The 27,033-nt window shown below is 43.1% G+C and overlaps 1 protein-coding gene across 1 annotated transcript; it reads right to left on the minus strand.

Moving 5' to 3' along the window:
• Positions 1–1,329: 1,329 nt before the first annotated feature.
• LOC120836227 (retinol dehydrogenase 12-like) lies at positions 1,330–27,033 on the minus strand. Its single transcript, XM_040210425.3, has 7 exons — positions 26,863–27,033; positions 19,152–19,394; positions 14,996–15,235; positions 14,278–14,370; positions 10,286–10,477; positions 5,870–5,976; positions 1,330–1,530 (listed from the first exon to the last, which is right to left on the minus strand). The coding sequence occupies exons 2-7, from the start codon at positions 19,381–19,383 to the stop codon at positions 1,330–1,332; spliced, it is 1,065 nt and encodes a 354-aa protein (XP_040066359.1). The 5' UTR covers positions 19,384–19,394; positions 26,863–27,033.

The following is a 27,033-nucleotide window of genomic DNA, read 5'->3' on the forward strand; positions in this document are numbered from 1 at the left end:
CCTCAATGCTAACTGCCCGGAGGTCCACCCACTATCCTTCTCATCGAGCCAATCGGAGCTAGGCGTTCTGACGTCACCCCAACCCTCGTGCATGGAGCAGACGAACTTACGCTCCGTATAGTTTTATATCTCCACTGTCCTTGGCTTGACTGATTTTTATGACAGTCGTAACTCAGTCACAGTACATTTGTATTGGGAAATGATTGTGTCATGTTATTACTGGACCTCGAAATCTCATATTCCACCTTCCCATTCACGCCACGACCTCCGTATCTAAAAGGGCTTGACACGTTTGCGTTCTTAACGCAGAAGCACCACAATGTTCTATTCTGAGTATGATAACGGCAACAAGCTTGTTATTAACCCATTAAATAGAAAAGCTTCGTCTTCTAATGTTATTAAATTTAAAATCCAAATAATCTAATTTCATTGATTATACTCCGTTTCACTTTAAGTACGACAACAGCCAATAATACGATCAGACGAAGCCAATCGATTGGCTTCGTCCGCGTTTGTTTCCTTTGTGAGTTAGCCATAACCGGCTAAACAAACGACGCACAGAAATACTCAAGATCTCGGCATATGTACTGGTTTAGTAGTAGTAATTAGTAGTAGTAGTTGTCGTAGTAGTCGTATTTTAGTAGGCGTCCTTAGTTTACTCGGAGATGGGAAACGCACAAAGACAATGAGCGTTGTCACGATGCCCCTTTGGCGTCCCTTGATTACCACCCTATGCGGACCGCAAGTTCGTCTGCTTCTTTTGCAGGTGCTGAGGTGACGTCAGAACGGCGAGCTCTGATTGGTTTTGAAGGAAAGTTAATTGGTAGACCTCAAGGCAGCTTGCTTTGATTTGAGGTCTACCCACTATCGTTCAATCAGAGCCAATCAGAGCCACAACTCTCGCGCAACAAGCAGACGACTTGCTCTCCGCATAGGGTTGTAGCGTCGGCTGCAGTCGGACATGAAGTGAAGCGAAGTATACTACGTAGGGATTGATTATATCACCGCAGCGTTCTTAAAAAGGCTTAAGGCCGGTTCAGACACTTGCGTTCGAGTGCGTTTGACTGCGTTCCGTCGAGAACCGAAAGCGAGTCACCGGGGCAACTGTGCTTCGTATGAAGCGTGGAATCCAATTCAAGGAATCATCTTAGCACGCGATATAAGCAGCAGGGATGTCCTGGTTTCTCGCAGCCGCAACGCAGTCAAACGCAGTCAAACGCAACTGTCTGAACCAGGCTTTACAACTAGACTTTCTACGGTCCGAGTACACGTCTAACTGATCCGGGATGATTCGTTCGCTTTGACTCGTCTTTCACTGTTATTCAACTGTCAAAATCGTTTATTCACTTCCGAATTTTCGAGATGGGTCAGTTTCATGGACGTCTCGAAGAGTTCCCGATTCCGCTCGGCGTTGCGAGCCCTCCAGTTGATCCAGGCTTTCCGGCAATCGGAAAAGTAGCAGCCCGTTTCGCCGCTGAGTTTGGGATCCACAGCAGCGTAGATGGACGTTTGAGCTCCTTCTGTGGCGGTCTGAAAAGATCGGCGTTTGTACGGCCATTTCTCGTTAGTACGAACCCCGGTAATATTGATACACCGCTCTATAGAAAGCATTCGAGGGAACGAACTGAGTCGATGCATGTATTTTTGGTCTCGTCATTATCCGGAGGGCAAGTTCGTCTGCTTCTTGCGCAGGGGGTAGCAGTGACGTCAGAACGCCGAGCCCTGATTGGCTGTTCGTGACCCCCTATCTGAGCGTCGTCTGCTCCTTTGCAACGTCGTCTGCTCGCAACATCGTCTGCGTATGTCTTACCTTTCCTGCGACTTTCGGAAGTGCAGAGGCCAGATTTACGAAACGATCTTACGCCAAAAATGTGCGTAAGACATAACTTAAGAACAAATTCGTCGACAAACAAATCCTACGACAGCTTCGAGGCACTTTTTACGATCAAATCAGCATGGCCGACAGCGTCGCGGTCGCGACGACCCACGGACGTTTATTTTTTACGTGCGCTTCTCACGCGTCCCGACTTCAAACAGCAAGAAAAAAGTAAAAAGTACTTGAAACAGACCACGACGAACAAGCACGCTGGATACGCAAACAGCTGGGAAAAGCTCCAGCGGCCACGATTCCACCGAACGCGACTAAGCGAGCACGGCAGTTAGGCCTAGCAGGCACTCCGCGACTCGGCGAGCGTCTGCCTACGACCGGCTGGTGCGCTGAATGGAATATGCCCGCGCGACCCTTGTGAACCCTTCCTGTATTATACTTTGATCGCTGACCTCAGTTTTAGATTAAGAGGTCAATTTCTTCCTCTTGTTATCTCTTTGTTTCCCGAGGCAACGGTGACTCTCGCCGGTGAAAAAGCGGTGAATCTCCGACAGACGCAGGAAAGGTAAAGCAGCCATCGCTTTGACTAGCAGACGTAAAGCAGACGACGGTAACTGCGCCAACCCGCCGACGCCATTAAAGAATGAGGGGTCTCGCCGCACACGAAAGGAGGGAAAAAGTATTTGGGAGGGAACTTGCGGATACTAACACGCTCACCTCTCAGTACTTAGCAAACAAACCTCGGCGCCTCTTGACACCTCGCCAGTGAGTCTTTTGACTTCCCTCCCTGATGCGTGTCTGCTAGTTGTTAGATTAAAACAACCTACCGCTCGAGTTATTTCGTCTGCCCTCTCTGAAAGGCAAAGCCGAGCTCGCTCGTAAAGACCTGCACTTCCGAAAGTCGCAGGAAAGGTAAGACAGACGCAGACGACGTTGCGAGCAGACGACGTTGCAAAGGAGCAGACGACGCTCAGATAGGGGGTCGCGATCAGCCAATCATGGCTCGGCGTTCTGACGTCACCGCTACTTCCTTTCTCATGCGCAGAAGACGAAAATGAGCCCACCTGCGAGGCGTATAAACGCCTCAGATTAAGGTCTCTTTCTTAGCTCAACGGTGAATGCCCATATTAACGAGACATCACTTAAAATACCGAGTACTATAAACCTATTTATTTTCGCGGCTCCATACGTCACAAACTTTGCAAAATGTTAGTTACGAGAGTATTTTGCGACTCCAAAATTTCGCGAATTAAAGTTGTGTATGCTATGTGCTTGTTACCATATTCGCGTGATCACTTTTTTTTAACATTTTTAAAGTCCCGAAAATTTCGAAAGTTCTATCCTCTTAAAAATTAAACCGTTTACAATATATTCGGTTTAAAAAATGTTTAAGGCTCCTAGTTTGAAACTTATAGTTCGTAAGCAATTTAGTAAAGGCAATGTGGAAAACGAAACCATGTTTAAATCAAGGAACGGCATAGAAAACAAGATGCAAGATAACAGCAGCACCAACTGTCAAAACTTCAGTTGAAACATGACCTAGTCTTAAAATTGATGGTAAAAATTAATAATCAATAACAAAAAAAGTAAAAAACATGTATCCAGCTAGTAAAACAACAGTAGCAGCGGGATCGATGACGAGTTTTAATTCAAGCACGAGACAGTAGAACTGCGTAACAAGCGCTAAAGCGGGGAAAAAAAGACACTTGAATAGCCGCGTAGCATCATCACGACATGATGAGAAAAAAAACGGTTGCTAAAAGTGTTGATGGTGAAGGTTTTCGGTTATTAACCGCTACAAATGGAGGAATTCAGGTCTCATCCTTTCTGTCTTTTCGCCGTGATGCCACAACGTGATTAGATGGCGATCAGTGATTACTATCGAAAACGGTCTAATTACATTATATCCAATTTTAAGATGGTTTTACACCACGTTGTTTCCTTTCCGCAATGTAAGTGAACCTTTTTGCCATATTTCCTATTTGTTTGCTTGTAAGCAATTCTTTTTTAGTGGCCTCGTTTCTGATGTTGATAACATTCAGAAGCAATGGGGTTGTGTTGCCGAATTGTGAAATATTTTCACATATTCTAGAGGAAAACTTAGCACCAAGGGACACAAAAACCTAATTTGAAAGCATATAAATTATAAAAAGAAATGTTTATTAAACATTTCTTATTTTTCTCCTGCCTTTATATTGGACATTTCTTTGTCGACTTCAGCTGTTTTTTTTGTTTTTTTTTTCGCGATTTGTAAGCACAGAGTTGGAGTGGCTCGATCGTCGATGGAACACAAGCAGTGCGATTCAAAACGTAATTGTGTCGCGTAAACTCTGGCATGCTCCGTTACCTTTTCGTAAAAATCCTCCTGACGCATCTGCCGGGACCTTTTCGCTTAACCGTCGGTCCGTTTTAAATTATACTAATGTCATAAATCAGTGAAAGTTAAGCCTCTCCTGATACTCATTTATGCCACCGTCTATTTTACGGGCGCAGTCAATCGCAAAGCAAAACAAACCGAGCGAGTCGGAAAACAATTCATCCGAGCATAACAAAAACATGACGAACGTTCATTTACGTAAATGCATTCAAACGAGAGTTTCAGAAGGATGCAAGTAGGTCGCGTGAGACCGTATTATAAATGACACAAAGCTGTTAATCTCTTCTTTCACCTCAACATGATGCCATCTTGCCCCGCTTTTCTATACGATGATTCCACAACATATATTCTATAAACATGCCGAGGGCTAAGTTGTTGTCTCATTTATTCACCTCAAATCTATGCCGCATAGTCGGTGCGAATAGACAAAACAGGCATCATCCAGCTCGGAATGTGCCGAATTTCACGCCTTAGTTTAGATATCAAGGTGTAGTATGGATCGGCGACTGCAGAGTCAGTTATTTCAAGAATAGGCTTACCGCTCCACATGACATGATTCCGAACGTCATTAAAAACCACAGATAGCGAGGAGCACTTTCCTATAGATATCTAAAAAAAGGGGTTTGTCGTGACAATTGGTTTAGTTTTTAGCAAAGTAAAAATAAACAGAAGACATGCACAGTTACGACGTGAGGGCCTCTAGTATGCTCAGAACGTATAAACTGAGTTTACGCGATAAAATAAGGATATCGAATGCAATTTTAGTACCCGCATAACCTAGCTCGAATATTTTTAGAAACCATTTTGTGCGTGTGTGTGCTCCTTATATATATATATATATATAAAATTAAAAAATTGACCCAAAATCCGTGCCTGAGTTGAGATGAAATCACCCATATATATATATATATGGGTGATTTCATCTCAACTCAGGCACGGATTTTGGGTCAAATTTTTAATTTTTACCAAAAAAAAAAAGTTGTCGGGCAATTCCTATAGTAAAAGAAGACGCATACGGCAATGTCGTCGGATTTTTCGTTCTCAAGTTATGGACCGTTGAAGTGGTCAAGGTGGAAATTGATGTTTTTCCAGCTTATCGGAGGTGCCATATTTCACTCCATCCCTTTTCCCTACTTTTTACGCAACATCAATATAACTTTTTGGGAACACTCTAGACATAGGCTTTTTTATGCTAATTAAGCATCTAGGTCATAGCATTCTTAATGATTTTTTTTTATTTGTCAACCCGGCTCCCTGCGACGATATTTGACGAAGTTCAGCAAGCTGTGCTGTGTGATTTAATCAACATTTTTTTATGATCTTTATATCATCGTAAAGCTCCAATTAAGCTTTTGGGTATTTTCCAGAAATCTTTTTTTAAAATTTAAATTCGCCGTGACAACAGCCGCTCGATTTCTCGATGAGCGTGCGTTGGCCAGCATTCCGAGCTTGATTAGTAAGTAGTAAACATCATACCTCTAACCCTAGAGTCCTAGAGACCCTAGAGACCTACGAGGGACGCTCGCCACAATAGTTGCTCTTCTTGCAAAAACAAAGTGTATGTTTATGAATATTTTTGTATTCCATTATATTGAGGCTGTTACATATAGCTACGAAAAAAACACTCCATTTGAAATGAAATGATGGGACCGCAAAAAACTTACCTTTCCAAATATCCAAAAGTTGATTCGAAAAGCAAGATCCCTGCCCAGAAGGCCGTCTGATAATCCGGTCTCCATTACGCCAGGATGAAGAGCATTCACGGTAACACCTGGGATCGAACCAAAATGTAAGATACTCAATACGAGACACTTAAAGAATGCTGAAAGTAATTCTTACAAAATTAAAGTGTAAACGTATCTTCGATTCAACCCTCGATGACCGAGCCAATGCCCTGAAAGTGCATCGACTTCGGGCAACATAAAAAGTGCACACACAAAAAAAATGTTACACCATTTGTGCAAGTCAGTTCGTCCCAGGGCTAACACCCTAAGGGTATTAGCCCTGGGACGTGTTAGCCCTGCGACGTCCTAGGGTGACCACCCTAGAATACGGCGAGAAACTGAGAGAGAGAGAGAGGTGATGCGAGTGAGCGGCGCCGTCAAAGCGCCGAGCCCTGATGGGAAGGAGAGCAGGCAAACACAAAGGCCAGATGTCTTTGTGCCTGCCTGCTATCAGACTTGTACGGTACTAATCACAAGTAATCAAAGTACGTGTAATTGAGTAGTTTTTTTTTAAGTAATGTTCTAGTCATTTTATTACATTTATTGGGAATTAATCGCAACAGTAATCCAATTACTTTAAGAAGTAGTAAATAACTTGTTACCGTCATATTTTTTCCCCTCCCGTTTCCGTTGGCGCCCTTTCTTCGGACAAGTTTCATACCACGGAATCATCGAACCAAATCTCTCGCAGGAGTATCGTTTACCAAAATCGGTGGATTAAAAAGATGAGTAGTCCATAAATCGGTGATTCTAATCCAATAATGGACAGCACGAAAGACCCGTTTTCAAGCCGGCCGAAAACACTGTCCTTCTGAAAGTGAATTGATCGGAGAAGTAACGGTTACTTCTTCGAGTAACTGCCAGTTACTTTTCATCTAGACTAATCAAGTAATCTAATTGAATACCTTGTTGAGTAAGAGTAATTTTAATTGTAATCGATAACGTTTTTTTTTTCTTTTTTGCAGTAACGCCTGCAAGATGGCTACTGTATCCCTCCAATCCCAGCAAACAAGAGCTCGTCGCCTGCTCTTCGCTCGCTTGTATGGCGTTCGAATGCCGGACGCTAGACTTTGCGCCTACTCACTATATATCCTTCCAATCACAGCACCCCATTTTACAAGTAAAAATCAGTATTGCTTAAAATAAGGGAGCTAAAAGGGTGTAGCTGTGAGTGATTTTTAACGAGAATTTTACACTCTCAATGGTGTCAAATGTTTTTGCGTGCACATTCGAAATAATATTGTAATTTTTTTTAACGATTCGGTTACCCTTGAGGGCTGGCCAATTAAAAGAAGCATGTCACATTGTAGATTCTGTCAGGTGTCGCAGAAAAAAAAACAAAAACTTCATACATAAAGTTATTCTTTTCTTTATTTATGACTGTTAAAGGTGTGTAACGGTTTTTTATATCGAGACCACTCCCCCCCCCCCCCCCACACACACACACACACACACATTTAAGTAAAATGTTATTCAATTTTGTGAACATTCAGATTAGGAGCAATTTTGCCGTAACCTGTGCAGCTACGGACTTCTGCATTTCAACTATTTCTTATTAATCTTCTCAAGAGGACGTCATTAAAATTCCAAACTTTACTTTACCCCGCTCAGAAGAAACGTGTATATCGAATAAATTACCGAGAACGCGCTTATTACACGTACAATTCATTCCTTCGATGTGTGTCAAAAGTCTAAACACACCATGATCAAAGGAGGTTGTGATCTATACCGAGCCCTTAGGGACGCACTGCATCGAGAGACATACCTGACACAACCTGTGAAGGGAATCTATTTCTATAGCTGCGAAAACAATTTTTTTTTAAAAATAGGATTTAACATTAAATTGAAGCTTTACACACTCGAACCTGGAATGAACATCGTTCATTGTTTTATGACGGACTGGCGGCTGTGACCTTCTACATTAGCAAAAGCACCCATTTGTTGTGCCACTGGAGGGGCCAGTTGATCTTCTATGATCCCTGTAGTCACGGGAAGCTTAAATGCAAGGCGTAGTGAATCCCGAGCGTTCTATTATCGTTGCAGAGACAATAAGATTGCCTGTTTAACCGGTAAGAACGCATCAACCAAAACAAAAATCACGAACCGTGTGGCTTGAACGTACGTACAGCGTTCCTTAAACAGTGAGAGCCTATAAAATCAGAAAAGTTTAAAAAGAACTCCAGTACGAGGGAATTGAAATTATTGATTGATAACACGATATATTGCATTTCCTCCTCAAATGGAGGCAACTTTCAGCGACTGTGTACCGCGGTGTGAGAAAAGTTCTCCCTAGCTCCTGGCGTTAAGGCCCGTTCACAATCTTGCAACCGAGTACGACCGAGAGAGACGAGATATGTTGAAACTTCTTAAAATTTCTTAGGACGAGAGAACACACTGGCACGCTGCCGCCATCTATGCGGTGACTCCGGAACTGCATTTCACAAGAGCGAAAGTTTTGCGGGATTTCCGAGGTAAAATGTGCGTAATACTTAGAAGAAAGGCTCGTTTATAACTTTGAGAAAAGCTTTTCAAGCCAAAGAAGAAAGGATAACCCGCGAGCGATATAGAAAATATGCCGGACTGCCAAGTTTACACTGCTACTCAATAGATGGCGCCAGTGTGTGCTCTCGATGTTGATATTGTACTAATGGCTAACAACAGGACAGAGTTGCAGGAATTAATGAGCATCTGTGGTAGGGAAGGAGAGGAATTAGGTTTAGAATTCAGTAGCGAAAAATCGGCAGTCATGATTTTTAACGAGGATGAAGTTGAGAGGCTGAAGATACAGAATATTACAGTTGAGAGAGCTAGTAAATACAAGTATCTAGGAGTATGGATATGTGATGGTGCAGAATATCTCAGAGACCATGAAAAGTATATAATAGGTAAGGGTAACAGAAATGCAGCTGTAATGAAAAATAGAGCACTTTGGAATTACAACAGGTATGAGGTGGTGAGAGAGATTTGGAAAGGGGTCATGGTGCCTGGCTTGACTTTTGGAAACGCAGTGCTATGCATGAAATCCGAAGTGCATGCGAGACTAGAAATAAAACAGCGCGGAGTAGGTAGACTGGCTTTGGGGGCACATTGCAAAACGCCAAACCAGGGAGTACAAGGAGACATGGGATGGGCATCATTTGAGAGCAGGGAAGCGGTGAGCAAGGTAGAATTTGAGGATATGTTGAGGCAAATGGACGGGGAGCAATGGGCACGAAAGGTTTTCAGCTATTTATACATGAGGAGTGTAGACACAAAGTGGAGACAGCGCACTAGGAAATTAAGAGGAAAGTTTTTGGGCTATAGCGAAGATACGGAAGAGCAAGTCTCAGTTAAGAAGAAAGTTAAGGCCACAGAAAGAGATTGGTGGCTAGAGGGAATGCAGACAAAGACGGCTCTGGAAAGCTATAGATTAAACAAAAGAGTTATTGCCAAAGAAAGCATTTATGACAATTCTAGGGGAAGCTCATTGCTGTTTGAGGCAAGAACGGGTGTTCTGCGAACCAGAACATACAGAGTGAAGTACCAGGAAATTGATACAGTGTGCACTGCTTGTGGAGAGGAGGACGAGACGGCTGAGCACTTGATACTCTACTGTAAAGGGCTTCACCCTATGCCTACCGAAGACAACATAGATTTAATAAAGTCATTGGGTTTTAGAGACAGCGAAGGGAGAGTGGATTTCAAGATTGTAGAGATTACCAAGCAAAGATTAAGTGAATGGTGGCAGAAATCGAGAGAAAACTAGGTATTTTCTTATCCACTGATGGCAAGGGGGTTTCATAGCCTCACTTTCTTTGCACTGCGGAGTGAATATAGATTTCACATTTAAATATTCTAAGCTTAAATGGTAAAACAAAATGGCTAGGTGGCGTAAGCTACCGCCCGATCCAAAGGGCTCAGCCGTATTCATCCATCCATCCATCCGATGTATTAGGTTTCAAGGAACCCAGTTCTAAGAGGTCGCAAGAGTGAACGGGCCTTTAGGGGGAAAGATTTAGAACAAAGGTGCTTGCTTGCACCTTCCTGATTGGAAGTATGGCGTTGAAACTCTCATGTGCAGAGATTTTTCTTTTACTTTTTATTCTCGATGTAATTTTTTTTATGTTTGGTTTGTCTTAGCCATGAGTTTGTTCTCTGAATAGAACTGATTTTTATATCGCCCGTATTTCATAAAATTATAATTAATTACACGCCGCAGATCGAACATCGTACGCACCGCTGCCGTTCTACGTCAATCATTCACGTGACAGCCATTTTGAAAGGATCTAGAGCGACCCCTATAGGGCGTGAAAGTTGCGGGTCCCAAAGCGCCACTTCAAGCATTCGCAATTTCTTAATCGTCACTCGTTTACCTACCGTCATCCTTGAGCCTCTTGGCGAGCTCGATGGTAAACATGAGGTTGGCCATCTTGGTGTGATTGTAAGTGCTCGTCGGGCTAGATCGAAGCGTGCCTCTTATTCTCTCCTCCATGCGATCTGTAGCCCCCGCGTGGTGCAACGCTGACGACACGTTCACCACTCGACTAGGGGCCGTCTTCTTCAGCAAATCTGCACAAAGCGTAGCGTGATTCAGATGCTCTTAAAGTACAAGGCGATGAATGTTTTCCTATAACGGCCCGTTCACATAGTTGCGTTTGAATCCAACCAACTGCGACACGAGCTGTGTTTAGGCATCTTGTGACTGCTTAGGACCGACTACGCTGCTGCATAGCCGGTCGTAACCCGTCTCCGGTCGTAAGCAGTCGCAAGTGTGTGAACGGGCATTCAGTCTGTAGCGACAGCAAGCGCCTCGTTTTTTAGCTTTTGATTGTTAATTCTTTATAAATAAGGCCTTGGGATTTACGTTTTTAAATTCGGATGCGTTTTTTTTTTTTTAGGTTTTCTTTTTGTGGATTTGGTGTCTTCTGGGGTAAAGTTTCAGTATCGGAGACAAAACAATCGCGAGGTTTACCCGGGCGTATGAGGCAAATAGTAAATATGCATAAGACTTCTCAACCGCGGGAGAACATTTGCATGATCAGAACATGTGTAAAGCGCCCCTGTACCGATAACAAAAGAATTCAAGGTAAGGAATGTGGCTCCGAAGATAAGAGAAACCACTCCGGCAGTTCATTGAGAGCTGTGTTCAGGCTCGACGCAAAAATTAAAGCCGTAGATAGATATTTTGTCTCGTGAAGTGTGGGTTTCTTTTATTTATTTTTTGTCTGCTCTTGTTCGCGTTTTTTTTTTTTTCTCGGTTTTCTCTGATTTTGATGACACTGGCCGAGGCTTGATTATCGGGGTTTATCGGTATTTACCGAAAGCACGTGCGGTACTCTGTACATTATCATAAAAACTGTTACTCTTTCGTTTTTTTTTTTTTTTTTTTAATTTGAAAACTGTTACCCTTTCGTATATTGCTGCTTAATATAAACAATAAAGACAAACAGCGAACATTTTTGCGTCAAGCTGAATTCGTAAAACTACCAAGTAATTATGGTGGACAAGTTGCGTTTTGTTTATTCATTGGCATGCGTTACATCAAACGCTACGATTTACATGCGTCTTTTTTTAATTGAAGTAATATTAACCGCGCGAATTCACTATGGGGATCATATTTCTCGTTTACTTCATTGGCGAGAATATTGAAACTGGTTCCTGCTTAAGCACACATCGCGACCACATAACATACAGACGGGCTTATCAATATGGTTGCTCCACGCTGACCATAAGGGTCATAGAGATAAATCCGGAAAACTCACTATATTCAAGAAAACACACAGAGGCAAAGATAAAACGGATATCTGCCGTTTTTGTTTTGTGCTTTGCTCGGTCTGCCGTAACGTCTTCCTGGCTGACAGACTATCTGACAGTTTGGGCAATGCTGTAAACTTGTGTCTTCTTGTAGCCATACCACGCAATGATATGCTGAGGCCATGGTGGAAGAAATACATTTAGGTGATGACTCTCTGCCCGACGCGGCGACCACATTATGTTCGGCGCACCGAGCGCGCTTCACTCGCACGGGGATAGATGGCGCCCAAGTATAGAGGTGCTTGTGAAGACTTGTATAGAGGGCTTCAAGGAAATTATGCATTCTTTGACGAAAATAATCCCTGGAGAAGGGGAACAAGGGGGACAAAGGACAAACATAAATGTCCAAACACAGCTAGGTGACTGGTGAGCGACCGAAAAAATCCGCATGGTCCGGGTATCGAACCCGGGACCTCTCCATTACAAGTGGAGCGCTCCAAATGAGCTAACCAGGGGTTAAACGCCAGTAGAGCAAACGGGTTTTATCAGCTGCCACCAATCTAACACCAACAAGGGTGAAGCTTGCAAATTTAAAGTTGATATTACTCGGTCCCTGTGTACTGTGTGGTGAAATTATGAATTTATGTTGGCGCATTGGCACTGAGTGCCTTTTCCCCGTGCGGTTGCTGTTTTTTAAGCGAGAACATTTCGATGAAGACTCAACGTGACAAAAATACTCGCATAAATACAAAACTTCCCGACACAATCTACTGGGCTTTCAATAGTTTAGAGTACTTTTAAATAATTCCGTTAAACAGCTGGGTCGTGCTTGCATGTTTGGTCCGACAGCATGTTTGGTAACAGCTCCGTAAATTGCTTTCACACATTGTGTGGATTCATAGGAGGTCGGGAGACTTTCTCCATTCTGCTTCTGTCTTCTTATTAAAAAAAAAAATTCTAATATTGTTACATAGTGGGGCCTAAATATTTCTTTACATGCGCAAAAAGTGTTAGCATTACAAATGGTTTATACATATGATGTCAATTGTACTGTGGTGCATACAAACCATGTGAGCAGAAATTTTTTTTATTTATGATGACATATTGACTGAAATGATGGCACGGTATGACGACGTACTGACTGAAATTATGACACAGTGACTGAAAGCCGAACAGTAGCAGCGGCTGTAGGACATAAATCAATTTTCATCTATACACTCACAATATGGTGACACCCGGCCTTACACGTCTTACAGGTCTTACAGGTAACGTATAAGGTACTTCGGGCAGCCAGGGAAAATGCTCAGAACAGCGTCTACAGATAGGAGAGGCTTCTTTTCGGCATTAAGGAGAATCTGCCACCGAACTCCGCATGATACAATTTCGATATCAGTTCGTCGGGCAAATGCTTGGCAGAAACATGATCACTAGGTAGTGACTTGCGATCGGCCCTCGGGATTGCACGACACCACTGCTCCGCGCGAGCGGCATTCAATAGAGCTTTAAACGAGGATACTCGCTCTGCACAGTTCCGGTATCCCGAATTGCAGTTGGGAACGAAGCACGTCTTTCCCCATCCTTACAGCATAACTTCTTCTTCGGGTTAAGGCTCACCTTCGCGCACAACGGTGGCACCTGCGATTGAAACAGCACCAAAGCAAAACACGAAGCCAGCCACTTGCCGCACACCACCACCACACCGCGAGAAAGGTGAGCACACTACGCCGCCGACACCGTGGCCGCCCAGGAGGGACCTCATACCCACGGTGCTCATAGCTCAGCGCCCTCCGCAGCGGCGCGTAGCTAACTACTCCTGGTTCGAGGCTAGCTCCGAACACGATCTGGTCGCTCGCTCCCCGCGGGGAGAGCGGCCAGAGTCATCACCTAAATGGATTTCGTCCACCGTGGCTGAGGCGACTTATCGACGCGAAGCAATTCAAGTATTGCTGCCCCCTGTCGTATTTTCGGCTCATTTTTGAGCAAGTCGCGAATTCTTTGTTTATCATCCGATGTTCCGCTGTCGAATTACGTGGCCGCAGAAGCACAATACGGCCGGTTAGCTTTACTGGCGGTTTGAGAGACGAAGTCTAGAAAAAATTTTAGATTTATCTCGACGACCGTATACTATAGTGCAAATTATTCATAGGTGTGACCTACTTACCAACGCTTTTTTTCTTTTTTTTAAGACGTCACTTTAAGATAGGTGAGCTATATCTAACAGTGCGACTTACAAACCGTAAAATGTTAAAATATTAGAAGCAAATCAATGTTTGTGTACATAACCGTACGCAAAAGCATGTCAGGCTATTCGACATATAGTCGCGAAAACAAGCTGTGTGAAGTTGGTGCCAGTGCAGCAAACACCCTTCGAAAATGGAGGTCGTTCTAACTTCATCGCAGAACTTTTACACGCCATTTTTACAACCTTCAAAACTAAACGGTGTTCCAGGAGACAGCACCTAATTTTACAATGAAAATGCGTGCATTACTCGAAATAAAGAGGCTGAAAGGAATTAGTCATGAGTATATAACTTTCTAGAACAAACTTTCTAGAGGACGCAAGATTTCTGACAGTGCAATAAGCAGATTTAGTTGTAGCAATTGCACCCACTCACCCAGCAGAAGCATTGTAAGCAGAAAATGCCCCAAGTAGTTGGTCTGAAAGGCCAACTCGTATCCGTCCTCTGTTAGCTGAAGCTTATCATCCACTGTAAAAGAAATATGAAAACGTTGCGCGCTTGGAACAGCACGTTTTGTTGATTAAGTCAACGCCCAATACGTGATTAAGTCAACGCCCAATAATAGAAAATGCACAAGCCTTTACTGAGAATGAACGAATGAGAGAATGAATGAGAATGAATGAGTATATACACCAATATAACCTCATTCATTGAGTTAGTCTATACGGATGCAGACGAGCTGGTTAAGAACTGAAAATTTTAACCCTGGAGAGTGGGGCGAGAAAAGAACAGGACAACACGACTCTTGGATATTCGTGTTGTCCTGCCCTTCTGTTTTCCCACTCTCCAGGGTTACAAATGTAAATATATGCTCAACTTTCCACCAGGAATCGAACCCAAAACATCTGAACCTGCAACCCCGTGCTCTGCCTATGCGCTAGCTGGGCGCGCTTCTGCAGGCACCGGGAAAGGTGCATGTCTTACGTCTCCTACTATACCACGAGTCGGCACTCTCCTTGGTTTCCGAAACAACTCCTCAATGTCTTGCAGACAAATCTAAGCCATCGCTGCTTAAATAATGGATGCTACACATTATAAAACATTCCACATGAAGGTCCCTGTCAATTTTCTCGCCGGTATTCTTGGTACTCACCAAGCGACATTCCAGCGTTGTTGATGAGCACGTCCAACCTTTGCTCCGTCGAGACGATGTCTCTGGCAAAGTCCCTCACCGACTTGAGCGATGACAGATCCAGATGCTTGACCACGACCGTCTGCTGCGTCTCCTCGAAGATCTCGTTCGCCGCCTCCTGGCCCTTGTTTATATTTCGGCAGGCAAGGATGACTCGAGCCTTGCGTCGGGCCAGGTCCTTGGCTGTTTCCTTGCCGATTCCTGTTCATAGCACCCTCCTGTTTAAACCCTTCTCGAGGAATTGAAAATATATTGCATTTTCTGGGCTATGGTTCGTGGATTATACATGTTTAGAAGCTGAATCTTTCCGTGCTGCAGACTATCTACAGGAGCGGACTGCACAAGGATTTGTTTCTTAAGGGTATTCGTATGACGAGACGTGATAAATGCTGTGAATGACAGATGATGTCAATGAAGGTTTTTTTTGCGATATAGGCTTTTTTTGTGCGGTAATAAATCAGGTTTTTCTCAAGATGTGCCGTCTACGAGAAGTGTTAACGTAGGAAATATATAGTACCATGCACAGTGAGCCATACACCTTGTATCTCAGTTAAAAAAGGTATCAGTCGAAATCTGTTTATGCAGACCGCGCGTAGTGCAGACTATTGTCCAAAATATATATTAAAAATAACCATTTATAGGTTATCGTGTAAGTAACAAGGTAAATAGCTATTTACAAGATGTTAAGAAAAATTACAGGAGGGCGCTTAAGACTGCTTACGTGAAGGGCTGCGAAAGCATTACCACACGCGGCGTATTCCTACAAGAACCGCGCCACGTCAATTCCTATCACACACAGCGCTGCGGCGATGACATCACGCTGCCCCACTGCGCAGGCGCGGCGAACTCCGCCGGCTCCACGGCTTCCGTGACGATGCATCTGCGATGCTGTGCTTTTCATTGTGTTTGTTTTTGAGGCGCGCCCGCTTTGACCTTGAGCGCCCCGCCGACTTCCTTGACGAAGCATCTGATATGAAGCGTCGCAGCCAATGGGAACGCGTAGCAGCCATTTTAACTACCGTTTATTTAGATGTTTGTTTTCTCGCGGTCACAGCCAACGCCGGCTGCTCTCCATGGGGCACTTAATGCTTTCGCATTAAAAAAAGGTGTATAAGTTACAAGGAAATTACATATGCAAGTCGCATAAGCGGAAAAACAATGTTTGTCCTGTAGCCATCTCTGTGAATATAATAAACTGATCTGTATCACACTGTGTCCGTAAATAAACATAAGCCTTTTTTCACAAAAAAAAAATCTATTTCATGATACGCCAAATGACAGAGACAAGTGCATAGATGGCGCTGGTGCGCATCTATGGGCTTCCGATATATCTGCTTTTATTGTATCTCCAGCACGTGTATATTTTCTTGCTTGAGTTCCTTCGAAACACTTAACTTATCAAGTCAAGAGTTTCATGCGAAAACGAGTGTGGCTGCATACTAATCGGAGTAAACCCTTCAGAACTATAAAACACAGAACAGAAACCAGATTTGTCAACACCTGATAGTTTGCGCACAAGACTACGATGCCCTTCATTATTTTTTCTCGACTCTACTAATTTTTTTTTCTTTTCAAATGAAATACTCGGGGTGGTAGAGCAGCGGACGTTGACGCGGCAGACGACCAACATCCCAGGATCGCGACATCCGGCAGCACGACATACCGGCTTCTGTGACGTCATTTGTTGCCACATCGAGACCATTTTGAATGCATTGACAGAATAGGACGGGCACAAAGACCCATGGATGTGTCGCGAACATCATGAAGATGCTTCCTTTATTCAAACAAGTATATTAGAGAGTTTTAGGGAACCGTTCTTGCACGTCCAATACGGTACGGAGCACCCTCCGGTACGAACTGCGCATGCGCTATCGCAGAAGACCCCCATCCTACCTTACCGCCAAAGACGGTTCCCTAATACTTTCTATTGTCTAGTTTCCACGGCCAACGATAGTTTTATGGCTGTGTTAACATCTGATACATATATGTGTGTAAGGCATGTTACTATTTTATCGCCGATCCGGCAGGGCAAAGAATCTTAGGTTTTAATTTTGAACAGTAAAACAAATATATGTATTGTATTAAAGGAGGGGAGGAGGGGGGGGGGGGCGAGTTATGATATGAAGGAGATAACTCAAGAGGCCGAGGCGGAAATTTACCTAATTATTTTCTGCCAGTTGGAAACCACTAGTTTTACCTCTTTTCCTCACTTTCTAATTCAAACTACTGCGCTGGGACATTTTTAATCTCTCTTGGAAATTAGGTTATTAGGCTCAACTAGTTCAGAAGTGTATTATTACATTTATGAATAATATGAAAACGCATTGAACCGCGTCCGATGTTTAGCAAGGTTTGGCACTCCACCGTTTGACCTTGTTAGGGTTTATTAATAGTACAGAGAGTTCCATAAGAGCTCATAGGGTTAGCTGTTTTTATTTAATATAAATTCATTATTTTATGTTAATATTGAGAGGGTATTGCGTGTATTTGAACATAAGACTGACTAAAAAACCAAGTAAGTATTCGATTTTCTCAAAAACTCCATTGTTATTTGCCTCACTTTTTAGGCCGATGTATTGTGGTGGTTTATCAGAAAACAATACCTCGAATTATTCAATTTTGTATGAGTGTTTCCTATCAACTTGATTTCTTTCGTGTGCGTTTCTTGGATGGCAGTGTTATAGCTAACTTAAACAAACACCCAGCAAGAGAATAATACATTTGAATGTTTTATGCTTGTTTTATGTAGTTTTTACTATATCAAGGACATAATACTGACTACACTCTAAAAAAAGTCTGTTCGTGCGCTTTCACGCACAGCACTCGGAGAACCAATCAGCGTCACTTACGGAGGCAGCTCAGCGAATGACGATGCCGAGACATCTGTTTAGACCAAAAAACGCAGTCTGAGTTGTGACATTAAACAATGCAAGGGTGACGTTTTGCATTGCTCAATGTCACAACTCAGACTGCGTTTTTTTTTTGATCTAAACATATGCTTCGGCGTTGTCATTCGCTGAGCTGCCTCCGTAAGTTGCGCTGATTGGTTCTTTAAGTATTGTGCGTGAAAGCAGACGCACAGACTTTTTTTAGAGTGTGGCACGGTACCAACCTTATAGACTAATGAATTAACGCACATTCGTTGGGATTCCAGGAGCGCAGAGGATTTCCCCAATGGGAAACGCACAAGCTCTCGACATAACACACACGGGTGTGTGTGCGCGTACGTGCTACGTGTTTGTGTGTGTCCGGGCGTGTGTGTACGCGCGCTTCGGTGTGTAGCTGTGCGTGCGTACGTGCATGCGTGCGTGCGTGTTAGGCTGCAAGGTCACCGACTCATTTGATGACACGCTGCCCATGGCAGGAGCGCCTAAATATGCAGAACGCCGAGCTCTTATTGGCTGACTGAAAATAAACAGTGGATAAACCTCCAGGCAGCTAGCATCGAGGTCTACCCACTACCCATCCAATCCAAGCCAATCGGAGCTCAGCGTCATTCTGAAGTCACCGCAACTCCTGAGCAAGAAGCAGACAGCTTGCTCTCCGCTTTTCTTCATCTACGCTGTACCGAAAGAACGAAAAGCGACTGCGTCAGGGCCCTATTCTGTCACCCAGCCGACACCTGGTTCTCCGCTTGAGCAAGGGCTGGCTTCAGGCCACCCCCCCAACTCGCTCACCATTCGGAACAAAACCTGAAGAGATTCAGCCCTTAATAAACGATATCAAACACAAAAGAAAAGATTAGCCGAGCATTTAAAAAAAAATCTAACATATAAAAAATGGGAAACGGTTTCCAAACTGCCTCTTAAATTCAATGTAGCCTTTCCCCTGTTGTACGTCATAACTAAAAATCGCCATAAAAATATGATTTTTAAGTTTTCAGAAATATATCGAGGATATTAGGATATATCGAATATTTAACAAAAAAAGGTACTTGCGACATTTTGCCAGTTTTTAACGAAGTGACGCGGTTTTACATTGTGAAACAAATATTTTGACCTATAATGAAGTTTTCAATCAGCAAAACAATGCTTTGCTTTGAGTATGTTTTTTTAAAATATCTTACTTGAAGCATATATGTGTCTCATCATTGAAATTCTTCAATAAATATTTTCACCTGCGTTGCCTCCAGTGATGATGACCGTCTTGCCATCCATCTGTTGCGGAGATGTGCAGACGCCCTTGATGCAGTAGTTATAAAGTTTGAGGCACAGCACCAAGACCACGAGGAGAAGGAAAACTGCCGCCACGACCCCGAGGAATATCCATAGTCCGGTAAGGTCCACTCCGCTTTCCGAAGTCTCCGTCGTCGGCGTCTCCGTCGTTGCCATCTCCTTCGTTGTCTCCATGTTTCTTGCTCCTATGGGCAAATCACGAGTGATCCAAGCACAGACAATTACTAGGGTTGCCGAACTTCAGATCTGGCACCACCGAGTAGAATATGAGCGACGAGGTTTTGTCCCAGTTTCGGCGCAAAATATCGACCAACTCAACCTTCTGACGTCACACCACTTTGATGGCGATGCTGTCGCCACTGCGCATGCGCAAATGCGTCATCTCTTGCGCATGTCGTTTCTGCGCACGCGCAGAAACCAGATTCGTGACCAACTTGTGTTGCCTATCAACCTATTGTCCTATCGACCAACCTGTGTTGGTCGATAGGGCAGTTCCACGAAACGTGATTCCTCTCCCGGTGAGCCGCGTGTTGCCATGATGATGAACAGATCCCGCCACTTTCGCCATTTGTTTTACACGCGGACGCTTAGTTAATGGCGTCGTTTTTTTTTTTCTTTTTTTCTGGTGTCGGTAAAATGCAGAAGGAAAAGAAAAACTCAGTAAGTACGATCGGGACGTGTACTTGTTAATTGTTTCTTTCCTTTAAACAAGGGGGAAATGGAGGTAGAGAAGAAATAAAAAAAAAGATAAACCTGCCATTTCAGCTTGACGGGGCCTCTACCCCGCTTAGAGTACAGCTCAAAACAGCGAATCTGCAAATGAACGTGCACATCGAAACAACTTAATAAGAAACACTCGTGCCAGGCTAAATGTGATGGTAAATATTACTAATTACGTCCTAAAAGGGCTTCTTCACATTTTCTTTATCATTCATAACCGATGTCACTCACCACCCGGAGTTCTTTATTTTTTTTTCTCGAAAATATGAAAGGAACATTGAAAGTTAACACTGTTTTCAATTATATTCAACACGGGAAAAACTCGAAAATCAAATTGTTGCTTGCCGTAACTGGTCCTGACTTTAGATTTTTTTTTTAAATATATTTTTCACTTGGTGCACGCTCTAAGCTAACACTCTTTGGGTTTAGGTATATCTTCTCTTTTTGAATCAGCTGAAGTAATTTAATGTGATATATATTATTAACCTTTAGCATAGTGTATACTTTAAACAGGGAGGCTGCACGCAAGTCTCACACCTTACCCTGAAAATTATCAAAGACGCGTAGTATCTGTTTTGGAAGGGCTATTATGTTTCTATAGTTCGTCGTCATAGTTGTGGCACCCCATACTAATGTTGCTTAAAACCGAGTTTATTCTAATTTCTATTCCTTCGAAGTCGCCCGAGCGGCATCTATTTGGGCATTTATAGCCGCCGACAGGTCGACTTCTCAATCGCCGGTTTAACTTATCATAATCATCAGCATCATTATTTATTATCCTTGAAGGCCCTTAAGGCATTGTCCGAATAAAAAATGGTAGGTATAAAAATTGAGTACCAGATGGCGCACCTATGTGTCGCTGACAACTCCTGCAAAAGCAGTCAATCATGACGAGAAAAAATAATTCTACCGAGCAGGAAAACATTCCCTCTCCGCTATGCAGAAAGAAATACGGCGAAAGTTCGTTAACATGGCGTCCGGCAAAATATTCAGCCGGAAGTATGCCACGCGAAACCGCTCTATTCACTAGCTATATTTATAAAGAACGTCGTGAGGCTGCCTTATGAAATTCAGTTCCAGTCGATTGAAACCAGTTATACGTACTTGTAAAAAACCTTGTGCATTTTTAGAGACATAAGCTTACGGTACATGTTTTGTATGTGTTGTGCGACTTATTTTCATTTAAAGCCAGTTTTCTCGGTGTATCCGGCCAAAATATTTTAACGAAAATTATGTAGCATATAGTTCTCCCAACACGTGATTCGTCTTCATATGAATACATATTCACAAAAAAATATCATGTGGCGACATGTTTACACATATGACGAATGTCGGAGTTGAAAGAGGGTACTAAAACCGTAACCGTAACCCGACCCGGAAAACGGTTAGGATCGATTTTTTTTTCGGTAACCGGAACCGGAACAAATTCAATATTTTAATTCGGTGATAACTGTAACCGTAATTGTAATGTCTTAATCCAGTAACCGATATATTACATGGTTTCAAAATTTCCTCTTTCACCAATAATAGAGGGGGGTAGATTAACGATGATCTTGAAATACCATCGGCCTTTGCAGACAGCACGCCGTTTCCACTTTGCTTACTTTCTTCGCGAAAGGAGCCGGGAAAAAGAGCGGGGGAGCGAAAAAGAAAGCGTCGACGCGCGGAGCTGGAGGGGGTTCCGTGTTCCAAACCAGAGATCGCAGTAATGACATTAGGGTAATGAAATTGCGGCAAATAAATGCATATTTGTGGTAATGAGCAATATAATGAAATACGTTTCTCTTGTAGTAATTTAGTAATGCAATTAATTAATTTGGGGTAGTAAGTTCGCGAAAATAACTAATTAATTTTGAAATTACTTTTGACCCAGATTACATAATTCGTTTCTGAGCTGTGAAAAAAAGAGAGAGAAATTATTTTTCATGGTGAAATGTCGTGAAAGAGACATCGGAGCAAATAAACGACGGCCATACGAGTGCAAACTTGCAGAGATGGCAGTAATGACATTACTGTAATGGAATTACAGTAATTAAATTACTTTTCCGAGTAATAAGTAATGTAATGAATTGCTTCTCTAGGCTATTAATTTTGTAATGTAATAAATTACTTTCAGGCAGTAATTTCGAGAAAATTGCTCATTACTTTTGAAATTACTTTTGTCCTAAATTGGAAAATTGGTTTGCAAGCTTTAACAAAGAAGTGAAAATTTATTTTACATGGTAAAATGTGGTGAAAGAGCATCAGAGGAAATAATCGACGGCCACCTGAGCGCAAAGCCTTGTACGAAGAGCTGGACAGACGCCAAAAGGAGGGCTGGAAGGGCGAAGGAGATATGCTTGCGTGTAGACATCGCTGGAAGGCAACGGCTTACGAACTCCAAGCACAACCGATTCACGGCTTCACGTCATCACGACGATACCATACTTCGTTCATCCCTAAGCTAACAGTGCGGTGGGAGCTGCAAGCTAACCGGAACCAATCAAACACCTTCTTTTAATCACGTGTCCCGTCCCTTTCTCTGCGCCGGGGTATGAATGAGAGCGTGGTTACTGGTTTCGTGGCGAACGATAGACACGTGACTGTCCCAACAAGGACGTAGCTTCCACCGCACTGTCAGCTTGAAGAATAACGGCTCATAGGCTACAATGAGAAGGGCTCATCACGAGTGAGTTAAACATAATTTTAAACCTGAGAAGAAGGGACAAACTGGCCCCAGCCTTCTTGCTTTTTCGTCAAGCAAGGTCAAACCGCAAGCTTCGACTATCGTGAACAACAAACGACCGAAATGAATAGTTAATCCCAAATATCTTGTCAAGGCCCCAGAACGTTTCGTGCGTTTTGCAGTCGGAAAAGACGGGAATTGAGCAAAGTAGGTGCCGCTCGCAGATATGCCTCGCTGCCTTTCCTTGGGGAGTTCATTTGGGAATAAGCCTACAAGGAGATATCACCACTCGTTTGTTGAAAAAGTACAAACTTTAGGAAGCTCGAACCATTCCTTTTCTCAACGTGGCACTTCTGCCTAGAAAATATCAAGCCCCTTGTGTGACAACGCGCAAAAACGTTTACTCTTCGGGCGTTCGGAAACAATACTCCTTGAGAGGAATGACCGGGCGTCCGAGGCGGAAGAGAAAAGTTCTCTTCCTCTCTATATCTTCTTAAAAAAATGGAAACATCTTTTTAGTAAGGACCTTCACCATTGAATGAATAACGAGACCAAAGAGTCGACTGTCTTTAAGTTACATCTAAAGAAGAAGGTATTGATAATGTGGAACAATTCAGTCGTGTGCGCCAGAAAGACAACTTTTGGTATGGTTCACTTTGAGGCTGCCGCCGTGTAAACAGGATGATCTGAGTTTCGGTACAAGTTCTGTAAATAAAATGAGCACGAATTACTGCCTCGAGGTTTTCTAAAGGTAATGTCAATGGAATTTCAATACTTTCGGAAAGTAATTGTCATGTAATGTCATTACTTTTAGCCTATGGTAAATTGTAACGTACATTAATTACTTCTAGAAAGTAATTTTGCCATCCCTGTTCCATACGGTGGGACGGTTGGGACGACCCGCTGTGGACGGTGGCGCCGGCAAAATGCTTCCTTTGCTACGCGCCATTTCAGGTTAACTGGATCCCGAAGCCGAAGTGAGGCACGTGACAACGCACCACATAATCATAAACTCGTATGGAACGTCGCTCCTTACTGGTTTTTTTAGAACCATAGTTTGCCGAGCTAAGGCTCACGGAGAAGGTCTGCTGTAGCCAGAGGTCTCTGTGGTCAGGACGATTTCAACAAAGCAAGAGAAACTGCTCCCCACACGGGACTTTCGAGAGCCCGTAGATGCCGTTGACGCCGTTCTGATGTCGACAACGGAACGGTGTACTAACAAAAACGACTTGGGCCGGACGTCGGTGGCCGCCAGAGTTCGTTTCTGCCGGGTATGCGACTGGTGAGTGAAAGCTTAGTGGTTCTCTGTTGTTCTTCCGTCGTATGTGCCCATTTTCTATTCCCGAAATATTTTATTAGCAGAAAATACACGATCATGTGGAATGTCCGCATTTTTCAGAGGGGACGACGCTTTATCGAGCGAAACCTAGTCCACGGTGTTTCATCGAATGAAGGCGTTCATTTGAGCCAATGCGGTCGCTCGGTCAACATTAATTCATTTAAATGAAATTAGTTTAAACAACTACTTTCCATTTCCTGAAATGTAATTAACTTTTCGTGGTACTATCTCCTGCGAATGAACGTTACTGTAAACTTCATTTTAAGTGAAGCTAAAGAGGTTCTTGTAAAAAAAAACACGAGATAGAGGTGAATGTTTGCGGATTTTTAACCCGTGAATTCGACTATCAAAAGCATTTGACCCAAACGTATCACTGGACACGAGAAAAAAAAAATATTAACCGCCGGGTGTGACGTCATACCCAGATGTTTCAACTGCCCCTCGCATGCCGCTTGTGATGTAACGTGCGCAGAGCTTTCGACTGTTCTGGCAAAGCTTCCGAAAGGAGCGGGAATGTTTAGACCTCCGCATAACGTCTGGATTCCCTCCTCTTACCGAACGCGCCGGGAAGGAGGCGGGGCTTTAGAGCTATTTTCGAAGTGCCATTGTGGCTACTTGGCACATCAATCCGAAATATAATTTTGATATTCATGATGTTGAAGGCCAAATAAAGACGCCTCTAAGTGTCTGTTCTTTCTCCAAAGGAGAACCGTTTTAGTTTCCCATTAATGAAATTATCACGACGTTCAACTTACAAAAATAGTTATTTTGTGCATGAGACACGCATAGTCTGCTCGCCAATAGAATAGTTTACTTTTGCCTCCGGTGGAAAGACGAGCGTTTAGAAACGTTATAATAAGGACTCTAAAAAAACGGCTTGACTGAGTTTGTTGTTTAGAGAAGACATTCAGAGCACCAGATATTCTACTCCCAATACAGCCCCGATTTCCAGTATTAAACGATTCCAATGCGTCCTCATGGAAGTGATGCGCGAAAAAAGCCGAAATGACAGAGATGAGTCAGCTTACTAAAAAGAGAGACATCGAACAAACAAAAAAATCAGTTTTAGGGGCGGCTAACCGGCTAAAAAGAAAACCTAAAAGATAAAACCATTTAAAAATAAGAAACGGTAACCGTAACAGTAACTTAACTGTTATATTTGTAAATTTCAGTCCCTGGTTGAAAGAGAAATACAACCTTCGGAATAAAATCGAAACCTAGCACAACCTTCCATCTAAATGAACCTGTTGACAAAGATATAAAATTTCCATATGCCTTCATGAAGCACTGGTATTTTATTTGTCGTATAAAGGTATAATATTTAACTGCATAACTAAATTTAACTAAACTAAGGAGAAAATATTGGCTGCAGCGGAGCTTTTTTGCTCATAGAAGCTTGCAATATCCTAGGAATTTCCAATACAACACTATCGTTTCTCAACAAGAACTTTTCATATTTCCGCAAAAGCTAAAAGTAAAATTAAAAAAAAATAAAAAAATGCATCGAATTAGCGATTCTACAATATACTGTACCAGCATTATGTAAGTATCCGGGTTGGAATTCCTTGCTTTGTCGAACTTCCACTCTGGTGGACCGATATATTTCTTTTGAAATAAACAAATATTTAACGTAAATAGTGCTGTTCACCCGGAAACAGGCATCCGTCGCGGTGATCCGTTATTTCCAGCGTCTGCCTACTGCAGACTACGCATACACAGAAGTGATTATTTAAATTTAGGCCGTACACTTGTAACACGATTCAATCTTTACTGAAGCACCGAACCTTACCGCACCATTTTCTGCTAACATCGTTTTTCCAGCGATATTATGCGACCAAATACACACAAGTATCTACACCGCTTCGAGCGCGAACGTGGAGGAGAGCCTATGGGGCAGCGATGCTTCTATACCCGATTTGATGATGATGATAGCGCGACAGTTGCGCCATTTCTAAGTCGATCTCGAGGCCAATAAGGGACGCTGAACGGGGTTCTTTACTCTGTCCCACTATCAGTCCGTCTGCTATTGCCGACTAAACCAATCACGCACAGTAGGAATGCCACCATCTTGCGCTCTCTTTTTTTTTTTTTTTGTGTGAGCGTGATTTATATGCTTAGCTAGTGATAGCAGAGGCACGAAGACAACCGGCATCGTGACGATGCACTTTTGGTGCACCTTCATTGACTACTTCGGATCGTAGCGTGGGCTGCTGAAGTTTTAAAGAATGCGATTGTCGTGCCTTGACACTTTACGTGGGCACTACGAACTGCAGAAATACGAATGTGCTTATCTGCGTGTTCTTCTGTATTTTGTCTGAACCTTTCTTTATTTTGATTTTATTTTTTCTTGCCCGTGTTTATATTTCCTTTACGTTCCCGCCCCGCTTGTTTTAGGGGTGCGAGAATATAATGATTGGAATCCAAGAGCGTTGCGTCATTAACAGCTTCCACAGTGCAAGAGAAGACCACGACGCGACGGCTAACTTAATTAACGGCGTTCAAGCTAGAGCTGCGCTTTTCGATTCGATCCTCGAGTCAGTTTTCACACGCTCCTACTTACTTATTATTTTTCCAAATACTCTTCTTTTTTTTTTTTCTTTTTTTACTTGCTTTCCTTTTTCTTTTTTTTTTTTTTCTTTTTATTTACAGTGGCACCAAACTTTCCTGTTGCCAGGTTCGAACCAAAACACTTAGTCAAATGTAACGGCAATCGACCGGATTGTAAACAAACTTACAGGTAACATTGTTACTCTGTCTAACACGGAGGATTTAAGAGATGCGCGTAAAACACGTGACCTGACCAGGCGCTCAACTGTAACTTGCGTGGTTAAACGCTTCCGTAAATACACTCTCGCCTAACGTCTTTCCTTGAAAAGCAAAATACAGACCGTGAGGCTCGCATTCGCCTAAGAGAGAACAATCAACTCACCCCGAGTGAAATCAGGCGTAGTATCTCATCACGTGTTCCGTACTCCGTGTCCTACACTCGGCGCCAGGATAAAACGGCGAGAGAAATGATCCGAGGCGAGCTGCCGCTGACCACAGAAGCGGACGAGCCATCCGTGGGTGTGTGTCTCATTCGAGCCCACATGTCGAAACC

Source organism: Ixodes scapularis, unplaced genomic scaffold (genome assembly GCF_016920785.2).
Source record: "Ixodes scapularis isolate PalLabHiFi unplaced genomic scaffold, ASM1692078v2 PGA_scaffold5__190_contigs__length_132052651, whole genome shotgun sequence".
NCBI classification, from domain to species: Eukaryota; Metazoa; Arthropoda; class Arachnida; order Ixodida; family Ixodidae; genus Ixodes; species Ixodes scapularis.